At 44.9% G+C, this 27,859-nt stretch overlaps 2 protein-coding genes across 3 annotated transcripts; both read left to right on the top strand.

Moving 5' to 3' along the window:
• Positions 1 to 1,619: 1,619 nt before the first annotated feature.
• Positions 1,620 to 11,738, top strand: LOC118084429 (voltage-gated potassium channel KCNC1). The gene is made up of 3 exons (XM_035113932.3): positions 1,620 to 1,758; positions 5,420 to 5,948; positions 8,479 to 11,738. The coding sequence occupies exons 2-3, from the start codon at positions 5,454 to 5,456 to the stop codon at positions 9,256 to 9,258; spliced, it is 1,275 nt and encodes a 424-aa protein (XP_034969823.1). The 5' UTR covers positions 1,620 to 1,758; positions 5,420 to 5,453; the 3' UTR covers positions 9,259 to 11,738.
• Positions 11,739 to 14,886: 3,148 nt separating this feature from the next.
• On the top strand, positions 14,887 to 27,479 carry LOC118084466 (voltage-gated potassium channel KCNC1-like). 2 transcript variants are annotated; one of them, XM_088664698.1, is made up of 3 exons: positions 14,887 to 14,985; positions 22,012 to 22,537; positions 23,469 to 27,479. In XM_088664698.1, the coding sequence occupies exons 2-3, from the start codon at positions 22,049 to 22,051 to the stop codon at positions 24,318 to 24,320; spliced, it is 1,341 nt and encodes a 446-aa protein (XP_088520824.1). In that variant the 5' UTR covers positions 14,887 to 14,985; positions 22,012 to 22,048; the 3' UTR covers positions 24,321 to 27,479. The 2 variants fall into 2 exon arrangements, with proteins under 2 accessions (XP_088520824.1, XP_034969909.2); XM_035114018.3 differs by having other exon boundaries at positions 14,974 to 15,250.
• The last annotated feature ends 380 nt before the right edge of the window (positions 27,480 to 27,859 follow it).

Below are 27,859 nucleotides of genomic sequence, written 5' to 3'. Positions count from 1 at the left end.
CTGCTCCCAGAACTATAATCCCCAGACTGGTTTAGCAATCAATCCCTCTCCACAGGTAACTCTAGGAATTGTAACCCTGGGAGGAGAAAATGGGCCTCCTGGCAACTCTCTGCACCCTTAGCACACTCCATCTTCCAGGATTCTTTGGGGGAAGCCATGACTGTTTAAAGTGGTATCATGATGTTTGAAATGTCTGGTGCAGGTGTCATCTTAGATTCAGGCTTGAAGTCTTAGCATGCAAAGGCCAGTAGTGGACTTGTGGCTGCAGGGCCGGCTCTAGGTAGACCCCCGGTGGTGCGGTGTGCCAGGGCGCCGGGGCAGTAGGCACCCTGATCTCCGCCCCTCAGCACCAAGGCGCGCGACCTGCTCGAGACTGCCCTGTGTGGCTGCATCATCCCTTCCAGGTTTAAGTCTTCCTTTAAGTCTTCCACAGAACATCAGGTGAGAGCCAGTGGTAGCTAGAGTGTCGGACTAGGGAGAGGCCAGAGTTCAAATCCCCACTCAGCCATGAAGTTCACTGGGTAACCCTGGAGGCCAGTCACTGCTCCTCAACCTAACCTACCTTGGGGCTGTTGCTGAGATTAAATGAAAAGGGGAATAACTTTGCACTGAGCTCCTTGGACAGAAAAGGGTGGGATAAAAATGCAAACAAGCAAGCAATAAATGATCACTTGAAAAGGATTTAGTGTCTGTCTTTTGTACCACCCACCAGGATGGTGGATCTTGGGGTTCAAGTAGAAATGCAAACTAGATTCCACCCCTGCTCTAGTAAGCCATAGCACAGTGTTGGTAGATGTGTGGGTTACGCAAGTTGTGCAGACCTGCTCCAGCTACTATCTCTCAGGGTCTCCCCCACATTGACAAGCAGGGAGATGGTGGGACGAACACAAGGTGGGCAGTCTGTTTTATGCTGCAGAGAGGGTCAGACATGATATTTGAGGTCTCTTGGAACCCGGGAGGAACACGACCCTCTTGGGATGCGATTGCTCTGCACTCTCCTGAGAACAGGACGCAAGTTTAGATGCGCCAGTGGCCTGATCCAGCAGCCTCATCATGCATTCTTACTAAATCCTGCATTCTCTTACCTGTTTTGCCTCTTAAAAATATTTTATGGGTGCAGTAGTTTCTTTTATATTTGATTACCAGGGTGCAGAGCTGAAGTCATCTTCCAAGAAAAAGAACACAAAATAGGGCCTTTGCAACATATTATTCGCAGGGTGAATCATAACTGACTGGAAAAATAAAAAAATATGTGGTGAAGAGGGGTGTGTGTGTGTGTGTGTGTTGTGCTTTAGCAGTGGTCTGAACAAAAAACAGCCAGGAAATAAACCAACTCTAAGTCTCCCACCCATATCTTTCCCCCTTCTGTTGCATAAGATCCTGGCACAAAAGTCAGCTAAGGGCATGCAAACCCTGCATATTTCCAGAGCACTGCTAGCCTTTGAGGATCTAGCAGGAACAATGGGTGGCAGTGCAAAGGGGACAGAATATGCTGTCCAAAGCTCATCTGCTTTGTTGCAGTGCTCACCATTGTGAAATATTCCCTAAAATATGTGAGTTTACTATTGGGAGAACTAGCCAGAGAGGGAAGGATGGAGGGAGGGTTTCTGTTTTATAGGCTAGCTTTGTTTTCTGGCATCTATGAGCCACAAAGCTTGGATATAAGCCACAGAACATCCTGTTTCCCCCCTCTCTCTTGCCTCTCCTCTTGCTGCCTGGTCTTTCTAAGGGTCCGGAGAAAACACTGCCCAGCTAAAGGTAAGAACCAAAAAACCTTTCCTGAGCAGGTGAAATGTGTAGATGGGGGGGGGGGGGGCTTTGCAAACAATTGCAGCAACACAGGTATGCATCAGCCCCAGAGGAAAGTGATTGATTGATTGATTGATTGACTGGTTATTTCTACACCGCTTAATATATTTTTAAAAATCTATAAGAGGTGTACAAAAAACTGAAGCAGCAACAGACAACTTAAAAACAATTTTACAAAAATACAGAGTTGTAAATGTTACATTAATACAAAGGGGTGTGTGTGTGTGTGTGTGTGTGTTCACTATTTCTCCTTCCTCGCAAGAGGTAGCTGCTGTAACTTTGGAGGGGTGTCAGAAAAGGGGGACATTACAAGTCCCCCTTTTTTGTTTATCCAGGGTGGAATAGACACAGCTTCATTGTTTATGTTATCTCTCTCTCAGGTAAGAAATTTGCCATCTGGGATATTGTCTCTTTACCTCTTCACATTCCATGTGCTTGGATTTTTATTTTTTTTATGAATAGGCTGCTTCTAAGATTAGGGTCAACACTGCAAAACTTGTTATTGAATTATAACATCACATAATTGTATGGTTGGAAGGGTCATCTTGTCCAACCCCCTGCAATGCAATGAAAGTGAACTGTGAATCTATTTTACTGACTCAGTATGTATACAATAATAACAGAGGCAGTGTTTTAAAATACAAATAGGGTATTCCTCCCCTCTGTTATGTACTGATATATATATATAGCCAGAGGTTTTTGGGGAAAGCACTCACTCACTGTTTACCATGAGCTGAAATAAAGAGCATGAAATCAACACTCAACTCCGAGTATATTTCACCCTCCACCCACCCCTTTGCTTGTCATCTGTGTGATCCTTTCAGTATGTCAATGGCCTTTGGGCAAAACAATGAATAATACTCCTGTCACTGGGTCCCTCTATTACAACAGCCATTTTAACACAAAATGTTGCAGTGACCCAAGAAGCTAGTGGCAACATTTGTCTATGGATGGAAAGTTTTGGAATCTAGTTTTTTTAACTGTTTGGTCATCAATTTATTCAGTTGTTACAAATGCAGCTCTTCTCCTAACAGCATCATGTAGGGATCATAAAGTTGGAAGGGACCCCAAGGCTCATCTAGACCAACCCTCTGCAATGTTCAAAGTCTGGAAGTGGAATTATGTAGTTGGTTTCATATAAAGAGGAACTCGAAATGATGGATTTTTGGGAGGGGGGGAGAGAGAAGGAGAAATAATTTGTTTTTGTTTAATCATTTATTAAAACTTATTAGTCGTTTGTCAAGTGACTTCTTCAAGTCACGTAAGTTCTCCAAGTGACTTACATTGAAGAATACACACACACACACACACACACACACACACACAATACCACAGGGGGAGGGGGGTCATTTTATTTCTTATTTATTTAATTTATTGCCTTTGCAGCCCACTCTCCCCCATCCCGGAGTTCAAGGCGGCACTCATAGTTTTCCCTCCTCCTCATTTAATCTCAACAACAGCCCTGTGAGGTAGGTTAGACTGAGAGGAAGGACTGACCCCCAAGGGTCACCCAATAAGCTTTGTGGCTAAGTGGGGATTTGAACCCTGGTCTTTCCCATGTTTTAGTCTGAGACTATAATCACTACACCACACTGCCTCTCTAATAATATTAATGAATATGTTAATATTCCATGTAACCAGGCTCGCCAAGTTCCACCCAACATGGGGGGGGGAGGTGCATCATGTGTGCATGACGTCATATGCATGATGGCCAGACCCACTCAGCTACCATCCACCAGGCACATTTTCTGGAGGGGACACAACCAGGCACACACACACACCCTAGGCTCCCATTGGAGCCTGGTTCCAGTGTGTGAGGAAGGGATGGGACATGCAGAGGGTGATGTTCACCTTGTGCCCACCACCCAGCTGCTGAGCGCTCACCCGGCTGGGGGATGGGGCCCGGCAGCAGTGGGTGGCAGTCCCCTCAATTTGGGGGGGGGCTAAGCCCCATGCCCCAAAATATTGAGGGGGGCCCTCCACCCCATATACTTGGCACCCCTGCATGTAACATACAACTTAACAGAAAAACAAAAATGACACACCAACTCTGCAAAGTGTAACAAACAGCACTTGCAGTTCTCAAGCAATAAACAAAGTTACAGGTAGGTAGCCGTGTTGGTCTGAGTCGAAGCAAAATAAAAAAATTCCTTCAGTAGCACCTTAAAGACCAACTAAGTTTATATTTTGGTATGAGCTTTCGTGTGCATGCACACTTCTTCAGATACACTAGAAACAGAAGTGTCAGACCCTATATATATACAGAGGGTGGTGGGGGTGGGTGGGAATGGGAGATGGGCTGATGGGAGTGGTAAACCTGTAGATGGCTGTTAATGGCTGCTGATGGCTGCAATTAGTCCTGGGCTGAGGTGCTAAAGAAAGCTTGATCATGCATAATGAGATAAGAATCCGAAGTCTCTATTCATCCCAGGTGCTTCCATGGTTTTAAGCTTGGTAATGAAATCCTTCCCTGGGTTAGAGGGTTAGAATAGGACTGAAGAGACCCAGGTTCACACACACACACACATAGCAGACCCTCCAAGTGTCCCTATTTTCCAGGAATGTACCTGATTTAGAGAAGGCATCCCGATTTCTGATTTGAACCTGGAATGTCCCACTTTTCCTTATGATGTCCCTATTTTCATTGGAGAAATGTTGAAGGGTATGGAATTATCAGATTCCCAAGCCGTCTGAAGGCAATCCTGTATAGGGAAGGGTTTTTTGCTTTGTTTTTAAGTTTAATGTTTTATTATGTTTTTATATATGTTAGAAGCTGCCCAGAGTGGGCAACCCAGTAAGATGTGTGGGGTATAAACAGTAAAATTATCATTATGGAATGGGACATCCCTATTTTTAATCAGAGAAATGTTGGAGGATATGACATAGTCCAGCCACTAGCCAAGCTGCTCAAGCTATGTCACTACCCTAACCATATCCTCCCATACAAACCCACCAAGGCTCTGGAATCTATGGGGAAAGCCCTTCTCTTGGTTCTGTTACCCCCCACAGTACCTTCTCAGTGGTGGACTCCCCCAGGCAACTTTGGAACTCGCTCCCTAGAGAAAGCAGACTGGCCACCTGCTTGTCATTATTCCGCCGGCAGGTGAAGGCTGTTTTATTTTGACATGCCTTTGAAAAGGGCTTTTCAATAATGCTATTTTTACTATCCATGTTTTAATAATAAAAACAATAAAAAATAATTTTATTATTTATATGCCGCCCATCTACCTGGGTTGCCAGGTAAAATAGATCTGTTTTTATATTGTTTTAATTCTAATACAGTTTAATTACTTTGTAATAACAATATTTCTAACTTGTTGCATTTTATCTGTTTTCCTGTGATTTGTGCAAGCTGCCTTGAGTCCTGGTCTGGGGAAAAGGCAAGAGATAGATGATTAGAGATGATAGATAGATAGATAGATGATAGATAGATATCCAACCTCTGTTCAAAAGCCTCCAATGAATCATAGAATTGTAGAATTGGAAGGCTGTCCCGAGAGTCAGGGATCATAGCTCAAGAATACCTGGCAGATAGCTTATCTAACCTCTGCTTAAATACCTCCTGTGCACCTGACTATACTGTACTTTGTCACTTGTCCCATCCTGACAGGCAGATACATTGGCTATTACAAGGAGCCAGGATTATGAAATCTGCTAGAGAAAAGATCACCCTGAACTTCAGGGGAATCCGATACAAGACTTATGCTAGCACCCTCCAAGCCTTCCCTGGGACCAAACTGAGCCGCCTCACAGGGCCCCAGGAGGCATCCACCGAGTTTGACTATGACCCCAACACTGGAGAGTTCTTCTTCGACAGAGATACCCGTGTTTTTGAAGAGGTCCTGAACTACTGCAGGACCAAGCACCTCCACTGCCCTCAATACATCTGCAAGTCTGTCTTTGAGGAGGAGCTGGCCTTTTGGGAGATCAGTGGGGCGGCCCTGGCTCCCTGTTGCTGGCAAAGGTTGAGCGATGTGGAGAGCCAGCAGGAAGACCTCGCCCTCTGGGATGACAGCAAAGATGCAGATGACCAGGGACTCCTGGCCCAGGTGGGAAGGGGGAATAATAGTTGCAGGGCCCAGTGGCAGCCCAAAATTTGGACCCTCTTCGAAAAACCGTTTTCCAGCTGTAGTGCAAAGGTAAGTGCGGGAGCATTTCTTTAAAATGGGAATGGGGAGCCTGTGGTTTTCCACAGAGCCTGGCCATTGGGGTTGATGAGAATTGCACTCCAACAACATCTGGAAGTCCAAACAGGGCTTCCTTTGCTGATTTTAAACAAGGGGAGGGAGGGAGGGAGAGATCCAATTTGTTAAGGTCATCTTGAATCACAGTTCTGCCTCCAGCAGCATTAACTACCGTACCCCTCCCAGTTTGATGTCATCTGTAAATTGGATGAGCATCCCCTCAATTCCTTCATCCAAGTTGTTTATGAAGATGTTGAACAGAACCTTGTGGCACCCGACTTCTCCCTTTTTTCCAGAATGATGAGGAACCATTAGTGAACACTCTTTGAGTTCAGTCAGTCAACCAACTAGAAATCCACCTAACAGTTACCTTGGCCAGCCCACATTTTACCAGCTTCTCTGCAAGAGGATCATGGGGAACTTTGTCAAAAGCCTAACTGAAATCAAGATACAATACCTTCACAACATTCCCCTGATCCACCAAGCTTGTATCTCTATCAAAAAAAGAACTGAGTGTCATATGCAGGCACCCCCAAACTGTGGCCCTCCAGATGTTTTGGCCTACAACTCCCATGATCCCTAGCTAACAGGACCAGTGGTCAGGGAAGATGGGAATTGTAGTCCAAAACATTTGGAGGGCCGAAGTTTGGGGATGCCTGGTCATATGGCATGACTTGTTTTTGAGAAATCCATGCTGGGTCTTAGTAATCACAGCATCCTTTTATAAGTGCTCACAGACCAACCATTTAATTATGTGTTCTATGACCTTTCCTGCTACCTACATCAGTAGTTATGTCAGTAGTTATGTCAGTAGTTAACTGGGTCTTCTCCCCCCCCTTTTGAAGAGGGGGGACAATATTTGCCTGCCTCCAGTATGCAGGTACCTCACCTGTTTTCCAAGAATTCTCAAAAATTATAGACAAAGGCTCTGGGATTACATCTGCAAGCTCCCTTTGTACCATTGGGTCAGTCCTATTTTTCTAGAAAAAGAGGTGCTGGAACTCACCATGAACGCCTCCCTTGTTCTCTTATAATGACAATGGCACCCACCTAAGAGGTGCCAGATCTGAGTTCCAGTGAATTTTGACTGAATAAATCCTGGCATGTGGAGTTCACATGCCTATACATTACAAGGGTTATATAGAGGCATCCCCTCCCCTCAGCTTTAAACACACATAGAAATTATGTTTACAGAGAAAACACATGTCTGCATTATCAAAACCAGATGCCTGCTTAATTGAGAAGAACAGGGTACCTTCTCTCTGTCAGGCAAGCTCAAGGCTGAGCTTTTTCTGCAGAAACATTCTCGACACATTCTTCACACAGCCTGTGTGAGCAGATTCTCCTGACAATATCCTTTCACGCACTCTCTTTTTTTTTACATCTCTTCGATAGGCTACCTATCGAAGTATGTACTACAGTTCCCTATGCCTGTTAAGCACAACCTGCCGTGCATGCACCATTAATTCTGAAAGGGAAATAGTAGCTGTCAGTAAATTAAGGAAACAAGGATGGTAGATGGAGCAGTTCCTTCTTTGTGGGAATCTGGGGAAGTCTCCTCCAACATAGTGCTCTCCAGATATTTTGCAATAACTCCCATCAGACGTAGCCAGAATGGCTGAACGAAGTTCGAGCTGATGGGAAAACAGCCACACTAACCAGGGCTGATGGGATTTATAGTAACACAAGATATCTAGAGGGCACCAGGCTGAGGAAGGCTGATCTACTGTGCAAACAGGGGCTAAATGGGGTTCTGCCACAATGCCACAATTTAGGGGGCTCAGTGGTGGAACGTCTGCCTTGCCAGTGGAAGGTTCCAGGTTCAATCACCAGTGGCACCACAAAGAAGGGTGGGAGGGGATAATCTTTCTAGAATGCTGGAGATCCACTCCCCAATCAGTGTAGACCATACATCAAGGATGGAACAATGTCACTATGAAGAAATGTTGCAGTGTCTGGATATTTTTAGTTTAGAAGAAAGTCAAGTAAAAGGTGACATGATAGAAGTTTATTATGCATGGGGCAGAGAAAATGGATAGAGAAAAGTTTTTCACCCTCTCCCATAATATTAGAACTCCTGGACATCCAAGGAAGCTGAATGTTGGAAGATTCAGGACAGATTTAAAAAGTACTTTTTCTTGCAGCACATAGAGTAGGAAACTCACTCTCCCACAGGAGGCAGTGATAGCCACCAGACAAATTCATGGAGGATGGTAAGGCTATCAATGGCTGTTAGCCACGGTGAGGCAGCAATGCTTATGAATACCAGTTGCTGGAAACCACAGGAGGGGAGAAGGCTCTTGTGCTCAGATCCTGCTAGCTGGTTTCCCTTTGGGGCATTTGGCAGCCACTGTGAGGACAGGATGCTGGATTAGATGCTGCATTGGCCTGATCCAGCAGGTGCTTCTTATGTTCTTATGTTCCTGTATTCTAAAACAGAGCTCACAAACTAACTTTGTGACACAGCTGAACTTTCTTTCCACAGATTCTGGCCGCTATCTCCCTGGTCTTCAACATTGGGATTTGTATCCTTTTCCTAAAGAAGGCTGATGTAGAAATTGAGTTCTTTGTCGTTGGAGATGCCTATCACCACAACAGCACTGCCACCTACCTCTCTGAGATTCACGAACAGTTCCCTTACCTCATCCCTCTGGAGTTTTTCTGCGTCCTCTGGTTCATGTTTGAGTTTTCCGTGCGGCTTATGTTTTGCCCAAATAAAAGGAAGTTCCTGACCAGCCCCCTGAACATGGCTGACTTCCTCTCCCTCTTTCCAATTTTCATCGAACTTTGCTCACATGGACAAGCCTGGCTGGGTTTTGTCCGTGCACTGTATATCCTCAAGCTCTTGAAGATCCTTAAGCTCATAGAAATTCCTCTAATGTTCCAGGTCCTTTCATACACGTCCAGGTCTGTCTTCAGAGAGATCTTCATCTTCATGGTCATCTTTACCTTCGAAAGTCTGTTCTTCGGCATCCTCATGTTCTACACAGAGGTCTTATACCCGGCACCTGATTCATATTTTGAGAGCATTTCATCCTGCATTTGGTGGGCAGTCATCACTTTGACCACCGTCGGTTATGGAGACATGTACCCTGTCACCGAATTCACCCAAGTGATAGCAGCCTGTGCAGCACTCTGTGGTGTGCTGACCATAGTCATCCCAATCCCTATCTTTCTGATCAAGTTCAAGGGCTATTATGATGCTGCCGTGATCAAGGAGAGGAGAAAGAGGAAGATGGAACAAGCAGCAATGCTGTCGTCCTAAGGCCTCCAGAGCACCATGTTGCCAGTTATTTGTGGGAAGAGAAAACAGGCTTCTAGTTAGCTCTCTGCCACACCGCAGATGCTTCAGCTGATTTGATGTAATTTATAGCTTCCTACCTGAGCATCATATGCCTCTGTGCTGCCAACTGAATCAAGTCACACTCTACCTGTGCTCCCACATTTCCAAAGAGAGATAGGGCTACCAATGTCCGCTAGCCATGGTGGCTCTGCCCTGCCTGCATCCATGGTTGAAGGCAACAATACCTCTGAGTATCAGCTACTGGAAACCACAGGAATGGAGAGAGCCCTTGTGCTCATGTCCTGCTTGCTGGTGTCCCTGAGGCATCTGATTGGCCACTGTGAGAACAGGGTGCTGGACTAGAAGGGTGGATTGGCCAGATCCAGCAGGCTCTGCTTATGGTCTTATAGTCCTAAAAGAGGTCTTCCTCCTTGTGCTTCTTGTCTTCAAGCCTTTTTGCCTGGAACATACCTTTGAACTGTGGTCGTGGCTCTTGCTTGCCCACAATGAGCATGGATAGATGCAAGTTGATCTCTGTTGGCATTCTGGGCTCCATTATTCTTATGAAGTGCAAGAAGATTAATGCTGCCACAACCAACCAAAGGGGAAATGGGTTAGGGTCCCCAACAATGTTCTATCTTTATGTATTTTTAGATGGTATAAGCCACCATCATTGTTCAGAAAAAAACCTACAGCAGCTAACATTCCAACCTAAACACAACTAGTATAATAATATACTGTAAGGGGGAAATGATGCAGGGATTTGACAGCATACAAAAGCAGCAATACCTAGCAATACTACTGCTGCTGTTACTCCTCACAGTGTAATCTTTTCCATGGCTACTTAGATGTTAATCTCATTGATTCAGGGAAGCTTCCTCCCAATGTGTATAGGACTGGACCCTGAGACTCATGAAATAAAAGTCAACACATTCATATATCAGGCATACAGCAAACTATATTACTTACTGGAAACCCAAATGCTGTTCTTGGCAGAGCACAGAGAAGAAAGAGCAAAACCCACCATTTCATAGTTAGTGGCCCTCACAACTCGCTCAGTCTCTGAGATGAGAATAAAGCCTCCACCATCAAACTGGAAATGAGAATGGAGCAAATGTAAGACCTACTTCTGGAAAGGACTGGATCCCACTTCAGTTTGGGGGTCAACTGATGTTAAAGAGGTGGCCCTCCCTCACCCAACCTCAAAAGGGACAACTCATAAAAAGGACTTGCATTAGATTCTCAGCATTCCTTCTATTCATAGAAAATAGTGGAAATATTTGGAAAGCTAAATTCCAGTTCATTAAAAAAATTCATATCAATCAAAAGATATTACATGCATACATGCACATTCATACATACATGGTACATGATCAAAAGGTATTACATACTTACATGCATATACATTCATGCATATTACACACACACCATAGCTGCCAAGTTATCCCTTATTTTAAGGGATTTTCCCTTATGCTGAATAGGCTTCCTCGCGAGAAAAGGAAAAACTTGGCAGCTATGCACACACACACATGAATACACACACACACACACACACACACACACACACACACACACACGTAAGATTAGAAAGACTACAGCAGGATCCAGAATGCCTCATATTTTTCTCTCACTTGTTTGCTTGGTTCTCCTCTTGAATTGGTTGCTTTATGCTGAATGATGGCCTTCAAGGAGCCACCATTGGACCCAATGGCCCTGCATGCATGTCATAGTACTCCATGAACCATAGCTTGTTGTCGATGGGCACATGCACCAGCCACTCTCCTCTCTACTTCAATGCAAATCGGAGCATCACATGAGTTTCAAAGAAGCCATCAGCATAGATCAGGTGCATTTCAACCATGGGTCTCAAAAGGGGGGTGGGGGCAATGTGGAATACCAGCCAGTGAAGTGCAAATAATTGCAAATGTTTTACTGACAGATAGCAGGAATGGACACAATCTACACTTGAAAAAGACACCGCACAGTCATAGAAATGTGGAGTTGGAAGCAACTCCCAAGGGTCCTCTAGTCCAACCCACTGAAATACAGGAATGGCAACTTAAGAATCCCTGATAAACAGCCAATCTCCTCTTTAAAACCTCCAAGAAATGAGAGTCCGCCACTTTCTGAAGGAATACATTCCACTGTTGAATGATTCTTACTCTCAGAAATGTTGTTGGAATCTCCTTTTTTTGTAATGAATGCAGCATTAAGCAAATCCCCCCATAAGTGTGCTTAATATAATGTGCACTTTGGCCTTAAGACTTCAAAAAGTGTGGACCCCAAGCCACCTGGGTTTCTGCTAGGTACTGGCACCTCAGTTTCATAACTGCATTGCACTTAAGAGAAGCCTACTGGTGCGAAAAGGGTATTTTTGTATTATTAAATCATATAATGTATGCTGCATTGTGCTTTCACACTACAGTTTATTAAAGGTAATTATATTTCTCCTTTACAATTAATTTCTGCTTCATGTTTCTCAGGGGCAATCTAGGCATCGTTGTTAATTGAATAAACACAGAGAACATGAAGGATTCTTCTGTTTAGTAAAGAACTGCTAAGGGGAGGCATAAGCCGCCTCAGGACCATGATGGATTGGGAGGGAAGATTCAGCTCTTCCTCCCCCTGCCATAAAAGTAAAGGTAAAGGGACCCCTGACCATTAGGTCCAGTCGTGACCGACTCTGGGGTTGCGGCACTCATCTCGCTTTATTGGCCGAGGGAGCCGGCATACAGCTTCCAGGTCATGTGGCCAGCATGACAAAGCTGCTTCTGGCAAAACCAGAGCAGCACACGGAAACGCCGTTTACCTTCCCGACGGAGCGGCACCTATTTATCTACTTGCACTTGGACATGCTTTCGAACTGCTGGGTTCCTCTCCTAAACCTGTCTCTATTTGCATTTCAAGGGATACCTCCATTGGCACCAGGAAATCTAGTGTTTTACAGAGGAACAAACCCAGAGCTTTAGCTACAGAGTTTTTTGCCCTGGGTGAAGCCTCCAGAGGGGCACCATTGAGGCTCCCAGCCTGTATGTGTGTTTACACAAATGTGTGGGTATGGGTGCCAAATTGGTTCTCTGACCCGGGTGAACTAAAGTCCAGTTTCACTCCTGGCAAACCTGACAGTCAGCTCCCTGCCCCAACAAACCTACACTCTAAGGGGAAATATAGAAGCTGCCATGACCCCAGCATCCAGGAAAACACTGGCTATGTACACACCAGACACTTACACAATTATACCCAGTGCTTTCTTTCTTTAAAAAAATATTTAGGGGTACAGTACTCTCATTTTGACTCAAGAAAATCACAATTTTATAGTTCAGATTGGGGGAAATAAATACAGTAAATTGACACAAGTACAAAGATTCACAAAATGTTTAGGGGTGTGCGTACCCCCAGGGAAAAAAAGCACTGATGATACCACTTAATGCACTCCTGCCCCCCCCATTGCACCAAATCCTGGGAGCTATAGTTTGTGAAGGGTGCTGAGAGTTGTTAGGAGACCCCCTCTTCCCCTCACAAAGCTACAATTCCAAGAGTTCCCTGGGAAGGGACTGACTGTTATACTCTGAGAATTCTTATGTGGTTATTCATTCATTCATTCTGAGAATTCTTATGTGGTTATTCATTCATTCATTCATTCAAAACATCTGTATGCTGCTGTGTCATTCAGAAACACTTATCAGAGTGATTTACAACAAGAAAAACATATGGTAAAACACAACAATGAAAACCATAAAACCGTTAAAAACAGACAATAATTAACCATTGTGGAAGGATGTCTTACTTGCCTGTATAGGCCTGGCACAATAGGGATGTTTTCAGCAGACGTTTAATAGCTGAAACAGAAGGCACTTGCTCAATCTCTAGTAGCAGAGAGTTCCACAGGACTGGTCCAATGACATTATTTCTAGCTGTTGTCAAATGAGCCTTGCCGACTTGGGGAATGATCAGTGGCACTCCTGCAATCTCAGTGATCGAGCTGGAATATTATAAGGATTCAGGAGGTCCCTGAGATTCCCTGGACCTTGAACCTGGGTTGGTAGGAGACGGGGAGCCAGTGCAGCTGTTTCAAAGATGGCGTCACTTGTCCTCAGCCTGAAGCTCCCATCAGCAATCTGACTGCAGCATTCTGCCCCTGCTGGAGCTTCCAAACCAAGCCCAAGGGCCAGGGCAGTCTTGAGCAGGTCAGGCGCCCTGGCGCTGAGGCGCGGAGATCACTCCGGCACCCCCGCCCTCGCAGCGCGTAGTGTGGCTTCTGCGCGGCTTCACCGTGCAGCGCCCCGCCTGCCAGCCTGGCGCCCCACACCACTGGGACTATACCTAGAGCCAGCCCTGCCAAGGGCAGCCCCACATAGAGCACATTGCAGTAATCCAGCTTTGAGGTTACCAATGCATGTCCTACAGTGGTCGGGCTCTCCCTGTCCACAAACAGCTGTAGTTGGCAAACCAGACAAAGCTGGCAAAAGGCTCTCCTAGCCACAGACATTGGGTCTCTCCTCACCCCCCAGACATTGGGGGCCTCTAGTGACAGAGATGTATACAGGACAGGAGCACTAGCTTGTGCCCCCCCCCAATGTCTGGGGGGTGAGGAGGCTGAACGCAGAGCTGCAGCTTTTGTGGCTGGCTTCTCCTGCAGTTACTGGGGAATGAGGCCCTGGCTTGTCCCCGTGTCTCCTCCTTCTCCTTCTCAGAGCAATGTCGGAAGGAGCCAGGGCCTCCTTCCCTGCCAGCCACAGGAGGAAGAGGAGGTGGAGAAACTGACGGTGCACGCAGCGCTCAGCGTTTGGGATGCTTGGCTTGTGCTGCTTGTGACATATGACACTTAGCATGTGTGTGATGTCACACATATGTGCAATGCATGCACCAAGTATCATGTGTGTGAGAGATGCAACACTGGCTTCCCCAATTGGCTTTGTAAGCTAGTCCATGTGTTGCATTCACTCATTCAGAGGGAGGCAACCCTATTCAGAACAGGCAACTTGTCAATTTCCCCATCCATTATTCAGGCATGTCCAAAGTCCCTTTCGGAGGCCTAATGGTTTAATCTGGCCTCTGTGGCAGTTTATTTCTTGGGGTAAAAAGCTCAACAACTTCAATCCTAAAAAAACGTCAACAACTTCGGTCGGCCCTTCGGTCGGCCCCCACGGCCCTTCACTTCATCAAATCTGGCCCTCTTTGAAATAAGTTTGGACACCACTGCCTCCCCTTGCCCATGTTTTTCCCACAACAACCCTGTGAGGACTGCCCCCCCCAAATCACCCAGTGAGCTTCATTATGCTCAGATCTGGATGTTGGTTGTGTACAGTATAAGATAAAAGGCACATTCTGGTGAACATTATGCTATATATTCCCATCAGAAACCCAGGGCACCCCAGATGTCCAGTTTCAAAACTTTGGCTGTGAAAATACCCTCATTTGCCCATCATCTTCTTCACCAGGAGGAAGAAGTTAACCAGAGAGAGGCTGCCAAGTTGAGCAGAAAAGGCAAGAACAAAACAATTTGTTCTTGCTTCATTTCCTCACCATCCCTCCAGCCCCCTGCCGCCTTGTTGCACAACAAATCTGCTTTGAATTGAGCCAAGAGAGTTTGAACTCTGCCCATTTCCAAGAGGCCAGAGCTCTTTCAGGAACTGTGGGTGGCAAGGGAGTTACTGGCTTGTTTATAAATGGTCCACTAAATAATAGCTGGTTGTTGCTGATAGGAAGGTATGTCGGGGAAGCAGAGTGCAGGGTGTGCGTTACACACACTCAAATAGCTTTTCTGTTGGATTGGCTGGCTTTGCTTCTTGGCATCTGACATCTCCAGGCTTGGAACTGGGCCCCCAGAGGCATCGTGTTTTCTAGACAGCTCACTCAGTCCCTTTGCTGCCTGGCTATTCTCTCTCTCTCTCTCTCTCTCTCTCTCTCTCTCTCTCTCTCTCTCTCTCTCTCTCTCTCTCTCTCCACCCACCACTGCATCAGGACTGTGGAGGTAAGGACTGGAGCAGTAGCTTTTTCTCTGGGATTCTTCGTGTGTGTGTAGTAGTAGTAGTAGTGTGGTGCAATGGGGGCATTTAGCAGACCACAGAAGGGGTAGGTGATGACACTAAGTTGTGGGTTTAGAGGGCATGAAGAGACAACCCGGCAGGCAGAAACGACAGGCAAGATTTGCAGTGGTGGCCCCTCCTGAGGGCTGCCATCTACCGTAGCTTTGCCATTGCACATACTTCTTTTCATGCACCGGGGATGCACTCAAGACATACAGTACTGTGTCTTCCCTGCTCAGGAAGGAGGAATATATTGTTAGATGCTACCCCAAACTCAGAGCCTCCAGGGGTTCCTGTGATTATGCAGGTTTGGTTTCCGTGGAATGAAAGTCAGCAGAGACTGTGGTGTCTTTTGGATCTATTGTTTTATTTAGTCAGATATACAACCTGAGCATTTGATAGAGGGGCTCACAGCATTAGCACCCCAACAGATCTTACTTCTCTATTAGCTGCAGTTTTGGATCCAGCACAGAGCAAGCATATCTCTGTGTCTCCAGCTTCCAGCTCAGCTCACACACACTACCCTGTTCTCTTACCTAGCAGATAAGTGAAGTGGGTGGAGGAGGAGGGCGCCACCACCTGGTTGTAGCTCTTGCAATCCAGCTCATTCTTTTGGGAAGCCGATGAGGACATACTTAGGGGCCAGCTAAGGTCCATCTTTTGGTGTGCAATTCTGCATAACGAGGACCAGAATAAATAGTTTTGAATAAATATAAATGGAACTGGATGGATTTTTAAGGTGCATTTAACAGTTGAGCAGCTGTTCTCAGAAAAGGAGGGTCAAACATATTCTGCTTAAATCAGTGGCTCCCAAATTCTATGATATTGCCACCCTGGGGTGGGTAGGATTAGTTAGAGAGGTGCTAAGAGGCAAGGGGGGTGGCAGGAGGTCAAAGGCAAGCCTTTCTGAGCATGTTAATCACTTATTTATGATTGACACGCTAGAGTCTGGAACAAAGCACCTTTCTAACTTTATATTTAAAGTTTAATTGCTCTTATCCCTCTCAAGGGGACGCAGGTGGCGCTGTGGTGTAAACCACTGAGCCTAGGGCTTGCTGATCAGAAGGTCGGTGGTTCGAATCCCCACGACGGGGTGAGCTCCCGTTGCTCGGTCCCTGCTCCTGCCAACCTAGCAGTTGGAAAGCACGTCAAAGTGCAAGTAGATAAATAGGTACCACTCTGGCGGGAAGGTAAATGGCACTTCTGTGTGCTGCTCTGGTTTCACCAGAAGCAGCTTAGTCATGCTGGCCACATGACCCGGAAAAACAGTCTGTGGACAAACGTCGGTTCCCTTGGCCAGTAAAGCGAGATGAGCGCTGCTGCAACCCAAGAGTCGTTTGCGACTGGACTTAACTGTTGGGGTCCTTTACCTTTACCACCCCCCTCAAAGCTATGTATTTTGGATATGTTTGTATTTTTTAAAATTCTAAGTTTTCATAACTGTTGGTAATGCTTATTGATTTTCTTATACATTAATTAGGTGAAGGTGTGTGCATGTTTCATAAGTATGGGTAGGTATATCTATACTGTATATATAAAAATGTAGGCATTGCGCACGCGGATGAAACAGCCTTTCTCTGTAACTGCTGAACCACAATATAATAAATTTGGCCACAACGTTCCATGCCCATCAGGGAGGGATCTGGCATAATTCCCCCCCAAAAAAACCACACTTTTCATACCTAAAATAATGATTAAACACACAAAAAAGTGGCGTCCAAATTAGACGTCACCACCAGAAGCTCTGAAGACTCCAGCAGCTGCTCTGCCAGATGACACCACAAAATTCCACAGCAATCAACTGAAAACAGTCCTTTTGCAGCAACAAGGCCCAGCTTTTTCAATAGGCCGCAGCATTGCCAAGCAGGGAAAAACAAACAGAATAGTGCCTTTCACAACGGGGGGGGGGCACAGGGATGAGGCACAACAAAGGGAGGGGGGAACACATAGCCAGGGGGGGGGAGGACCCTAAGTCAGCCAAAGCAGTGGGGGGTGGGTTGGGACAGGGAAAACTGAGTAGGCCAACTGCCAAAACGGCCATTCCACCTCCAAAGCCCAAGCCCAAAGCCTCTCCCGGCGGCTGCATTAATAAACGCCTGGCAGCATTAGGCAGTCGTTCATCATTTTCCCTAACACGCACTTGGGGGCACAGCGAGGGGTTTTTGCTTTTTAATTTAGTGGGCATTGTGTCACATGCGAGGCTACGCCGGCCATTTGAAGTAAGGGCAGCCGTGCCCCTTTTAACCTAGGCTTTATACTATGACTGATTGCCAGCCTCTGCGTCTTTAAAACAAACAAACATCCATGCACTTTCTCTCCCCAGTTTAAGTCCTCAAACCAACACCACATCCAACATTCAAAACACCTACTCCAAAATTAGAAAATCTAAATAACCAAAACAAACAAACAAACAAACAAACAAAACACACAACGCCCAAATCATACAATACCCACCAAAATAAATGACAACCCCAAAAATAAAATTAAACAATAGTAACTTCTGCTTCTCATGTTCTTATTTGGAAAAAAATTAATCTATATAAATGTTCACGATGCGTGCGCAGTAGCCAATGTATGTAGATACAGGGGGGAGGGGACAACACTCCCCGGGGACAACAGAGGGCTCAGACAAAAGTAAATACTGGGAAATAGAACCCAGAAACCAACAGTTCCTTCTCCAAGGGTGGGGGCCAATATAGGAAGATACCGGGGGAGGGGCCAACACTCCCCGGGGACAACAGAGGACTCAGACAAAAGTGCATGTTGGGAAACAGAACCCAGAAACTGACATTTCCTTCTCCAAGGGTGGGGGTCGAGGTATGGAGAAACAAGGGGAGGGGCCAACACTCCCTGGAGACAACAGAGGGCTCAGACAGGGGGCTCGATAGCTCATGGGTCGGGCCAGAGTGGGGCCAGTCACAATGGATGTGCCGCGGGGATGGGGGGGAAAGGGGGCTTGATAGCTCATGGGTCAGGACAGGGTGGGAGCAGTCACAGGGATGAACCGGGGGTGGGGGAGGAGGGGGCAGGATAAGTCATGTGTCCGGACAGAGTGGGGGGAATCACAGGAAAGAACCACAGCAATGTGTGGCCGGGCCAGCTAGTTTTCCTTATATTTTCCTGACAATGCAGAAAAATATTTTTCATGCAATATATTTTGAAGTATATTCATTCTTTTAGCTGAAATATTAGATCAGAACATTATTTGTGTGCATCAGTGACTCATGCCTACAAGTTAGTTTTTTGGGGGGAACATAGCTGTTGCAATTCGCCCTGAGACAGAACCAAGCATGTAAGGAGTTAAGTTTGTGCCAGTTAGAACTCTCAGGGGCGGGCTCAGCCAGGGTATAAAAACCCCTCCCTAGAGGCAGTTAGGCAGTTCCAGTCAGTTCAGTTTAGAGCAGATGAGTTCAGTTGATTTTGGTAGTTGATGAGAGTCAGAGCTTGGAGTCAATAGGGAGAGCTGGGTTTGAGAGATATAGCTGGAGCTTTGGTGGGAGTTAGCAGACAGGATAATCATTCATTGTGAAACTTGTTGTGTTTATTAATTAATTGTTTAGTTTGGTAATAGGCTGGTAACAATCTAGAGGTATTAGGAAGGTATAGGCCATTTATTATAAGTATATTGAACACCATTTTCATTCAGCAACCACAAGCTTTTGCACGCATAAATAAAGCAACATTGTTTATTTCACAACATCCTTGTCAGTGGTAACTAAACTAGCAGGTATCCAGTTAGCAGTCTGGGAAGCTGCAGCTGAGGTACGAATTGTCATTGGTGCAGTACTCATAGACCGTGAAACGTCCGGGGGTGTTGTACAGGTCGGCAGGGACCGTGACAATAGCTATAAATCGAATTTTGAATAAAAGTGTGATTAAATATGAATTTTATTGCACTATTATCTTCCTCAGTAGATCATGCAAACTGCTCTTCTGAATAATTCTTTTTATGAGTTTATGGAGGCACGGGGCAGTTGCCCAAAAAAGTTTGGCAACTACTAGCCTAAGTAGTTTTTGTTAAATTGTGCTCTGATGGTGCATTGCTACACAATGTTGGAAACATTTTGGCTTTACTCTGACCTGTACATGATGAGCAGCCCCCTAGATCACCAACAACAACTAGCAGAACTCTCTCTGTGTGTTTGCAAAGTTCTCTCAGGGCCACCAAGAGGTGTGGAAGCCAATATAAATGGCCAGGGACCTACAGTTTGGAAATGAACTCAATTATCTTGCATATGTTTTTGTCTTCATTGACAGTACTGTATCATTATTTGTTGTTTTTTATATCCATTGTAAAACTGGTGAGTTTCGAATAAGATAAGAATGATATACAGCATTTTGCCAGTTATTGGCAAATAGAGACTTTAACAAACTACAGTACTGTACTGAATTTCCTGGTGCAAAAACAGCTTTCAGGCTCTCTGCCTTGGTCAGGAAGCAAGGCCCTCTCTGCACGCCAGGTCTGCGATGCTCCCAGGAGATATTGTGAGATCTCAAGGATCCATCTAAGTTCCCATGAGATCTCATAGGTCTTGGTTCCCATTTAACTTTTATTGTTCTTGTTGTTACTGTTTTCAAGCATGAAGTTATAAGAAAAAACTGTTCCTTTTCCCTTATGGGGTACCCAAGAGCCATATACAGTAGCAGAAGACACAAGGCCAGAGTTTTTAGAGTGGCAATGATGTACAAGCAAAACTGTGAAAGGCTATAAAAGGAGACCGAGAACATGGCTGATTTCTGTTTTGGATTCAAGGCTGTTGTGCCTAGGGAGATGTAGCAGATCCCACCACTATATACCAATTATGGCAGATCCAAATTATATACACACCCTATAATAATGGGTTATCTTTTGGGTTTTGTGTAAGGGAAATCTTAGATACTTGGAGACTCAGGCAAAAGTTGAACAAATAAGAAACATTTATTTTACAGAATGAAGTGGATAATACAAGGGATAGCTTTGTATGGTTTTATGATTTTATTGTTTCAACTTATGCCTTTGATATTCAAAGGATATATCAGGAGATAATGTTCATTCAGTAAACAGCAAACCTATTAATAATTATACTAAATCTAATGAATGTTTCAGGCTTCTAATCAAGCAGCTTCTGTTAAAACTTCAGTTAAAACTTCAGTTGCTTATGTTCAGTTATTTCGCTTCAGGTAGATGTTACAGGTTCCTAGACTAGATGGTCAATGTTCCACTTATTTCGTGTTATTTCACTTCAGTTCTTAACTCAGTGGTTGCATACGGTAGGTGTTGGCGCTTAATACTTTGGTTCTTCAACAAGGTACCCACTCCTGAGGTACTCCAAATAGCACAGCAGCTCCAAGGGATCACCATGCCCCTTTTAAACTGTTTTGGGAGTCTTCTCTTTTTAGATCTCTCCCCTTCTGACTGGAATGAGACCCAAGTACACTGTATCCACATAACTTCTACTTCTCCTGGCTCAAACTCAGCCTTCCCAGTTAACTTCTGGCCTAATACCCTCACACTGCCTTCACGCCGAGCTCAGAGACTCCTTTCTCTAGCTTTAGATATTTTCCTCAGAGTGAGGAATATTTCTACCCAGGACAAACTCCTTTAGACCAACACCCTTTCTTCCTCTTATTGTAAGCCAAAAATGGCTTATCTTCTGAGTTAGGAGTTAGGAGTCCATTATGTTTATTGCAAAGCAATAAGGTTACAGTCGAATCTTTTCACAAAACTGCAACCCCGCCCAAAGGTCGGGCAGGAATTTATAACATTTCAGACAAAGGATTTTGATTTAACCAATCACATAAAGCATTACATCATTTAATATTTTAATATTAATCATTATCTCATTTCATATTTAATACGTATGTCATTACCTAATCTAATATGCATGCACAATAAGCGTTGCTAACTAAACTTTGATTCTTACCATGATCTGTTACATATTGTTTGCATGTATGGGAACCTGTGTTACGTGTGGATGTAACAATTTATGTTCTAGTTTATTAATTGCTTCTTTGTGATTTACGTATTAGCTGACCTATCCCAGTAGGGGCGGCTTCTTGCTGAATCATCAGTTTCTTTAAAGCAACAGGTCACTAATATAAGCATATTCCAGGATTTATAGGAAATTACATCATTACCTTAATTGGGGCCCTTTGGGCCCCTGCTACACTCTCAAACTAAACCCTGTACTGTATCTGAAAACTCCCTCAGAAATGACTCTCTTTATTTTCCCTCCCAAAGTGCTGGCTCCACCCCCACCCCACCCCAGCCAACTGTCTTGGTAGCCAATCAGAGAGAGGCTCCAGCACTCTGGTGGAATTCTGAGGAACTGCAACACCAGACTCTGATCTGGCTCTGGTCACAAGGGAAGCAAGAGAACCTCTTGGGAGTGTATTGCTGGGAGCCTCTCCATCGTAGATTCTGGTTGCAAATATGTGTAAATAACCCATATACAGTATCATAAAGACACCACCGTCTCCACTGTGCCTTGTTATTTATTATATTTATACCCCACCCATCTTGCATGGGTTTCCCTAGCCACTCTGGGGAGCTTCCAACACATATAAAAATAAAATAAAACACATATAAAAATAAAAACATCAAACATTACCCTGGGTAAGGGCCTGGAACCTCTGGAATCTTGCACTGCTGCGGAGACTTGGGTGGCTTGTAGCAGTATTAAAAACTGTAATTTCATTGACTGATCCCCTTTCTGAATCTTCCCAGGTCGTTGCAAGAAGCCAGCTGGACCACCATTAGACACATGGAGGTCTCCGCCGGAAAGGTCATTCTGAACGTTGGAGGCATCCGCTATGAAACGTTCCTTAGCACCCTGCAGGCTTTCCCAGGGACCAAACTGTGGAGCCTCACGGAGCCCCAGGCCAACACAAAGTATGACCATGACCCTAGCACCAAGGAGTTCTTCTTTGATCGGAGTGGCCGGCTATTTGGGCAGGTGCTGAACTACTACAGCACAAAGCAACTCCATTGCCCTGCAGGTGTCTGTGAATCTGCCTTTGAGGAAGAGCTGGATTTCTGGGGGATCACAGGCACCCATCTGGCCCCTTGCTGCTGTATAAAGCTCGGCAAGAGAGGGCCCCAAGAGGAGGTGCACAACATTGGGATTGTCGACGAGCAAGACAACGCCCAGGGTCTCCTGGTCCAGGAAGAAAGGAGTGGCTGTCAGTATGCCCGGTGGCGGCCCAAATTGTGGGATCTCTTTGAAAAGCCCCATTCTTCTAAATGTGCAATGGTAAGGAATGTGCTTGATAATTCCCAAACTTGGCTCTGTGACTTGCTAGGGGAAGGTGAAGAGAGGGTGTAAGGGGATTGCCCAAATATTGGGAATGTAAAACCCAACTCTGCAAATTAACTTGGTGCTGTATACCAAACTTCTTCTAAGGCAGCAATTCCTCCCTCCACCACCTGAATTCCACAACCTCTGTAAACTCCAGCACCTGCCACCCTATAACAAGCATTATTCAGAATAGCATTATATAATAAATTGTGCAGAATGCGCTACACTACCAGATGCCTCTGAGAAACTTGCTATCAGGATCTGAGCACAAGTGCACTCCTCAGCAACTACGGTAGTATTCAGAAGCATTTTTGCCGCCAACTATGGAGGCAGAGATTAGCTATTATGGCTGCTAGCCATTGACAACCTTATTCTCCTCCATGATTTTGTCCAGTCCACTTCGAAAGCCATCTGTTGGTAGCCATCACTGCCTCCTAAAGTACTGAGCTCCATATTTGCTGCTTCAAGAAATACTTTCTTTTATTGGTGCTCATGTGGGCTCTTCTATAGCCAAAGGGGCAGAATCTGATAAAGTTAACGCGTGAGAGATGGCGGCCCCTTTGTTATATATCGTCCAGTGCCTGGCAAAACCCTTTTGCTTTTGCATTTGGCCTCTAAATATCTGTGGCCTCTTAGGTGGGATGTTTCCATTGCATTACTTTAATGTATTATTTTAATGTGGTTTTTTAAAAATGCATCTATGTAGGTTTTAGTTAGTTTGTGAGTTGCCTTTGGCAACAAAAAGTTACCAATAAATTTAATAAATATAGTGCTTATACATACATACATACATACATACATACATACATACATACATACATACAGTTATATAAATATAAACCAATTGGTCCATTTTCCTATGTTCAACTTTCCTTTATCTTTGCAGGGTTTGGCAGTTGTTTCTCTGCTGTTCACCATTGCCATCATCATCATCCTCTGTGAGGAGTCCAAGGGGTTCATAAAAAACATCATCCCAGACCATAACATCATCCCAGACCATACTACAGAGAGCCACCACGACCATTACTACCATCACTTCTTTCCCTCTGTCTTTTCCTACGAAGTGGCCCCCTACCTCCTCCACCTTGAGCTTTTCTTCATCCTCTGCTTCACGGCTGAGTTCTTCGTACGGATCATGTGCTGCCCAGATTTGAAGAGATTCCTGAAGAACCCTCTGAACATCGCTGATCTCCTCTCCCTGTTCCCAGTTTACATTGAGCTCTCCTTGGCCAGACCTTCACAGGAGCCACACCCTCAGGAGCCACATCCTGTGATCCGGTGGCTGGGCCTGTCCCGTATGATGTACATCATCAAACTCCTGAAGGTATTGAGGCTGGTGGAGACACCTCTGATGCTGAGGGTGATGCCTTACATGTTCAAGTCCATCCTGAGAGAGATACTCATCTTCTTGTTGATTTTTGCTTCCGAAGTCCTTTTCTTTGGCACCCTCTGCTTTTATGGGGAGCAGCTGAGTGCCAACTTTAAAATACATTTTCGTAACATTGGCGAGGCCTTCTGGTGGGCGGCCATCACTCTGACCACCGTAGGGTATGGAGAAATTGTACCTATCAGTGTTACCGGCCATGTGATAGCAGCTTGCACTGCACTCTGTGGTGTGCTGACCATCATCGTCCCAGTCCCAATATTTCTATTCAGTTTCAAGGGCTGTTATGATGCTGCTGTGATCAAGGAGAGGAGGAAGAAGAAAGCAATGCAAGCAGTGACGCTGTTGTCCTGAGGACTCCTGAGCATCACATCCCCAGTTTTCTGTAGGAAGAGAAAAAAAGGCTTCCAAATAGCTCCCTGGCACATCACAGAAGCTTTTTAAGAAAGCATTTTATTGAAGAAATAAATAAATACAGAAAATAATAGAAGTACCAAAAAAAGCAGCACACTAAATTCAGGAGAGACTTAATATTAGGTTGGCTTGGGTATTTAAGACCACCACCAGTTTCATGTTGCCCTGAGGAGAGGCACCCTCTGCTTTTATGGGGAGCAGCTGAGTACCAACTTTAAAATACAGTTTCGTAACATTGGCGAGGCCTTCTGGTGGGCGGCCATCACTCTGACCACTGTAGGGTATGGAAACCTTGTCCCTGTCAGAGAGGCAGTCCTGTGTGTCTGTATTTTTTGTACATAAGATAAAATCTTATATGATTTTTCTGGGTCCTCCAAGCCTTTGGCAACACATGATTTATCAGTTTTTGCAGCTAGTGATAAATTCCACATATTTTAAAACCAAAGCGAAAGTCTCAAGTCTTGCAACTTTTCCCATTTGGAGGCAATTGAGGTTCTGGCAGCTGCCAGCATCCATGTCAAAAGTCCACAAGAGCTGATTTTTGTTCTGCTCATCATCCCATAGATGTAGGTTGTATGTTGCTTAGAGATTTTAAAATATTAAACAACTTAGAAATTCTTAACTCTAAATGTGGTTGCACCCTGAAAATAAATTGCATGTAAAACAGTAAAGTGTAGAGGAGTCCTGTGAAGCTGTCAGGAGCTGTCATGGCTCAAACTGGGAAGCTTTGTGATTGTGTGTGGCTGCCCCCATGTGATGATGTGCTGCATTGCAAGTTGCAGCATCCACCTAGTCCAGTACAGTACAATACTCAAATGTTTCATTCCACAGACCACTTGCTGAGGTCTTGGTGGACCACTTAATTATTTTTCTGCCTCTTGCAGCAGTTGCAAATTGCTGTCCAAATGCTGTAAGATTTGTGCTTTTATTTTTATTGTTTCTTTTATTTTTTTATTTGGTACTTTATCGCATTACAACTGGCATTCTGCAGAGTTCAAATTGTAACAGAGTATCATCATAGCTGCCAAGTATCCCGTATCCGCCGGGAAAACCCCTTTTTTCTTACCGTTTCCCGGCGGTCTCCTGTTTGGCGGGAAATCCCGGCATTGTCCCTTAAATTCGCTTCTTCCCGGCGGCCATTTTTCTGGTGCCGCTTTGCCCTTCTATGGGCACCAGAAAATGGCGCCGCCGGAAGTCGCTTCCACGCATGACCGGAAGTTGCGTGACGTGACTTCCGGTTGCGGTTTGCCCTTCTATGGGCATCAGAAAATGGCGGCGTCGGCGTCGGAAGTCGCTTTTACGTGTTTCCGGTCATGCGCGGAAGCGACTTCCGGCGCTGGCGCCGCCATTTTCTGGTGCCCATAGAAGGGCGAAGCGCCACCGGAAGTTGCGTCACGCAACTTCCGGTCATGCGCGCGCTGCCGATCCCGGATCTTTACGATCCGGACTTGGCAGCTATGGTATCATACAATATCAGATGTCCTTGAGTTATTGCGTTAGGAGAGAGGGAGGAAAGCTCTTCTCTCATCTACTTTCTCCATGCCAGGCATAATTTCATGTCCGATACAAAAAATTCCTCATCCAGACTTTATTTTGTGTCATGTTACTAGGCACAGATCCACACTTTAAAGCTCTGTGTCCAAGCACTTCTCTTTCCCTGGCGCTTACCCCATGAAAACCCACTCTTTACCACCAGAAACAATTGTGTGGAAAATCCATATTGCAGTTTGTTCCAATTCCGTGTTAAAGAGCAGGTTTTCCTGGGGAAAGCGGTGGGGAGGTGGGGGGGAGAGAAGAAGAAGCACTCAGACATGGATCAGGAAAGTGCAGGCCTGTTCTCATAGAAAGCAAAAGGCAAAAGGTAAATGTAGATGAATCCCTAGAGGGATGAATGCTTGCTTCTGTTCATGGACACATGACATCATAACAGCACCAGATTTAGGACTCTGTCCATGTGGTTCCCCTGCACTGGGTGCCAAGCTGCACAAGGGATGCAAAATAGTACACTTGAGAGCATACGCAGAATGGGAGGCGAGCAGGGGGAGGGTGCATTAGCAAACTCTGTTCTAAAATGAATTATTGTGAAAATAAGAAATATTTAGGGGAGAGCACCAAATTTTGTGCTCACTCAGGGTGCCATATTACTAAAGTCCACCCCTGGAAACAAGCAGGCAAACTCCTTAACTCCTTGTCCCAGAAGGTGTGTGTGTGCGCGGGGGGGGGGGAGGTCCAGGACATTCGGACCTTTGCCCAGAGCACCCAATGAGGTCAGAGGCAATTTGAGAGAATTTGCACCCCCTCCATTTTTCCATGCACAAGCCCCATACTCTGGAGCCAGGACTAAGCAAAGCATCATTGCAAGTGGTGTATGAGTGTGTGTGTGTGTGTGTGTGCGTGTGGATGTGTGGGTGTGTGGGTGGGTGTTTGCTGGGGGCAAAGCAGCAGCAGGTTATGTGTTAGCTCAAGAAGAAAACCTAATCATTCTAAACACAGAAAAACACTAAGCACTATATTAACAACTTTTTAAAACACTTCTATTCTATACTTCTCATCCATTTTTGCAATATTAAAATAATAGCAAATATTAATGAGTGTTACAGCACTCTACTACAGAGTGATATAACAATATAACACTAATTTAATTATAAAGAAATTTTCTGTTCACCATTTTAGCAACATTTTAGAGTTTTTTCTCATTAAATGCTTATGATACTCATTTCTGATGCAAAACAAAAATCAAATACTTTTTGTCTTATGCTTTGGGTTGCAATTAGCAACGACAATTAAATAATGAATAAGCACTAAGTGCTGAATACATAATTGATATTTTAAAAAATTGGAAAGATAATACCTGGCCCTCTTTCATTAATGGAAAGAAAATATGACTACTTTTGCAAAATACAAATGGACCACTTTCAGATGTAGATTGTGTATGGACAAAAATAAAGATATTTGGAATGCATTTATAAAAAGCATAATAACTTGTTAATAATTTTATACTCATTAGAATAACCATACTACTTATGTACCTATAGATTGTTTTGTACCACAGACTCGAGCACTTTTTCATTTTATTTCTCTATTGTAAATTTTCAATAATTTTTTTTTTTATTTAAAAAAGTTCACGGCCATTTTTGTGAATTAGATCTTGCACTTTGCCACCCACTGCGAATTTTCTCCTAGCCATTGGTGTAGACAGAACATAGCATGAAATGTACACAGAAAAGCAGCGATTCCCCCCAAAATGGGGCAGGTCATTCGCAATGGGGCTGGACATTACAACAGATGGGCAATGTTTTATTAGTGCTAAGAATAGGAGTGCCCCCCACTCCACCCAGCCCCCTCCCCACACCTTGCCTTGCCTTCTGAAAGCATCATCCTTCTGTTTGGATCCCGCCCCCCCCCCACTTGTTCAATAAATATTGTTACATGGCTGCTCTTCCTCAGAAGAGGTCACTCACACACCAACCGCACAGGAA

The sequence above is a fragment of the Zootoca vivipara genome, chromosome Z2 (assembly GCF_965207765.1).
Source record: "Zootoca vivipara chromosome Z2, rZooViv2.hap1.1, whole genome shotgun sequence".
Taxonomy (NCBI): domain Eukaryota; kingdom Metazoa; phylum Chordata; class Lepidosauria; order Squamata; family Lacertidae; genus Zootoca; species Zootoca vivipara.
This window is presented reverse-complemented; position numbering and strand designations above follow the sequence as displayed.

Excerpts from the sequence above, each read along its gene's own strand:
- LOC118084466 (XM_088664698.1), top strand. The coding sequence starts at position 22,049 with ATGGAGGTCTCCGCCGGAAAGGTCATTCTGAACGTTGGAGGCATCCGC. Across the intron at positions 22,538-23,468 it reads ATTCTTCTAAATGTGCAATG|GGTTTGGCAGTTGTTTCTCT; the intron begins GTAAGGAATGTG and ends TTATCTTTGCAG.
- LOC118084429 (XM_035113932.3), top strand. The coding sequence starts at position 5,454 with ATGAAATCTGCTAGAGAAAAGATCACCCTGAACTTCAGGGGAATCCGA. Across the intron at positions 5,949-8,478 it reads TTTCCAGCTGTAGTGCAAAG|ATTCTGGCCGCTATCTCCCT; the intron begins GTAAGTGCGGGA and ends TTCTTTCCACAG.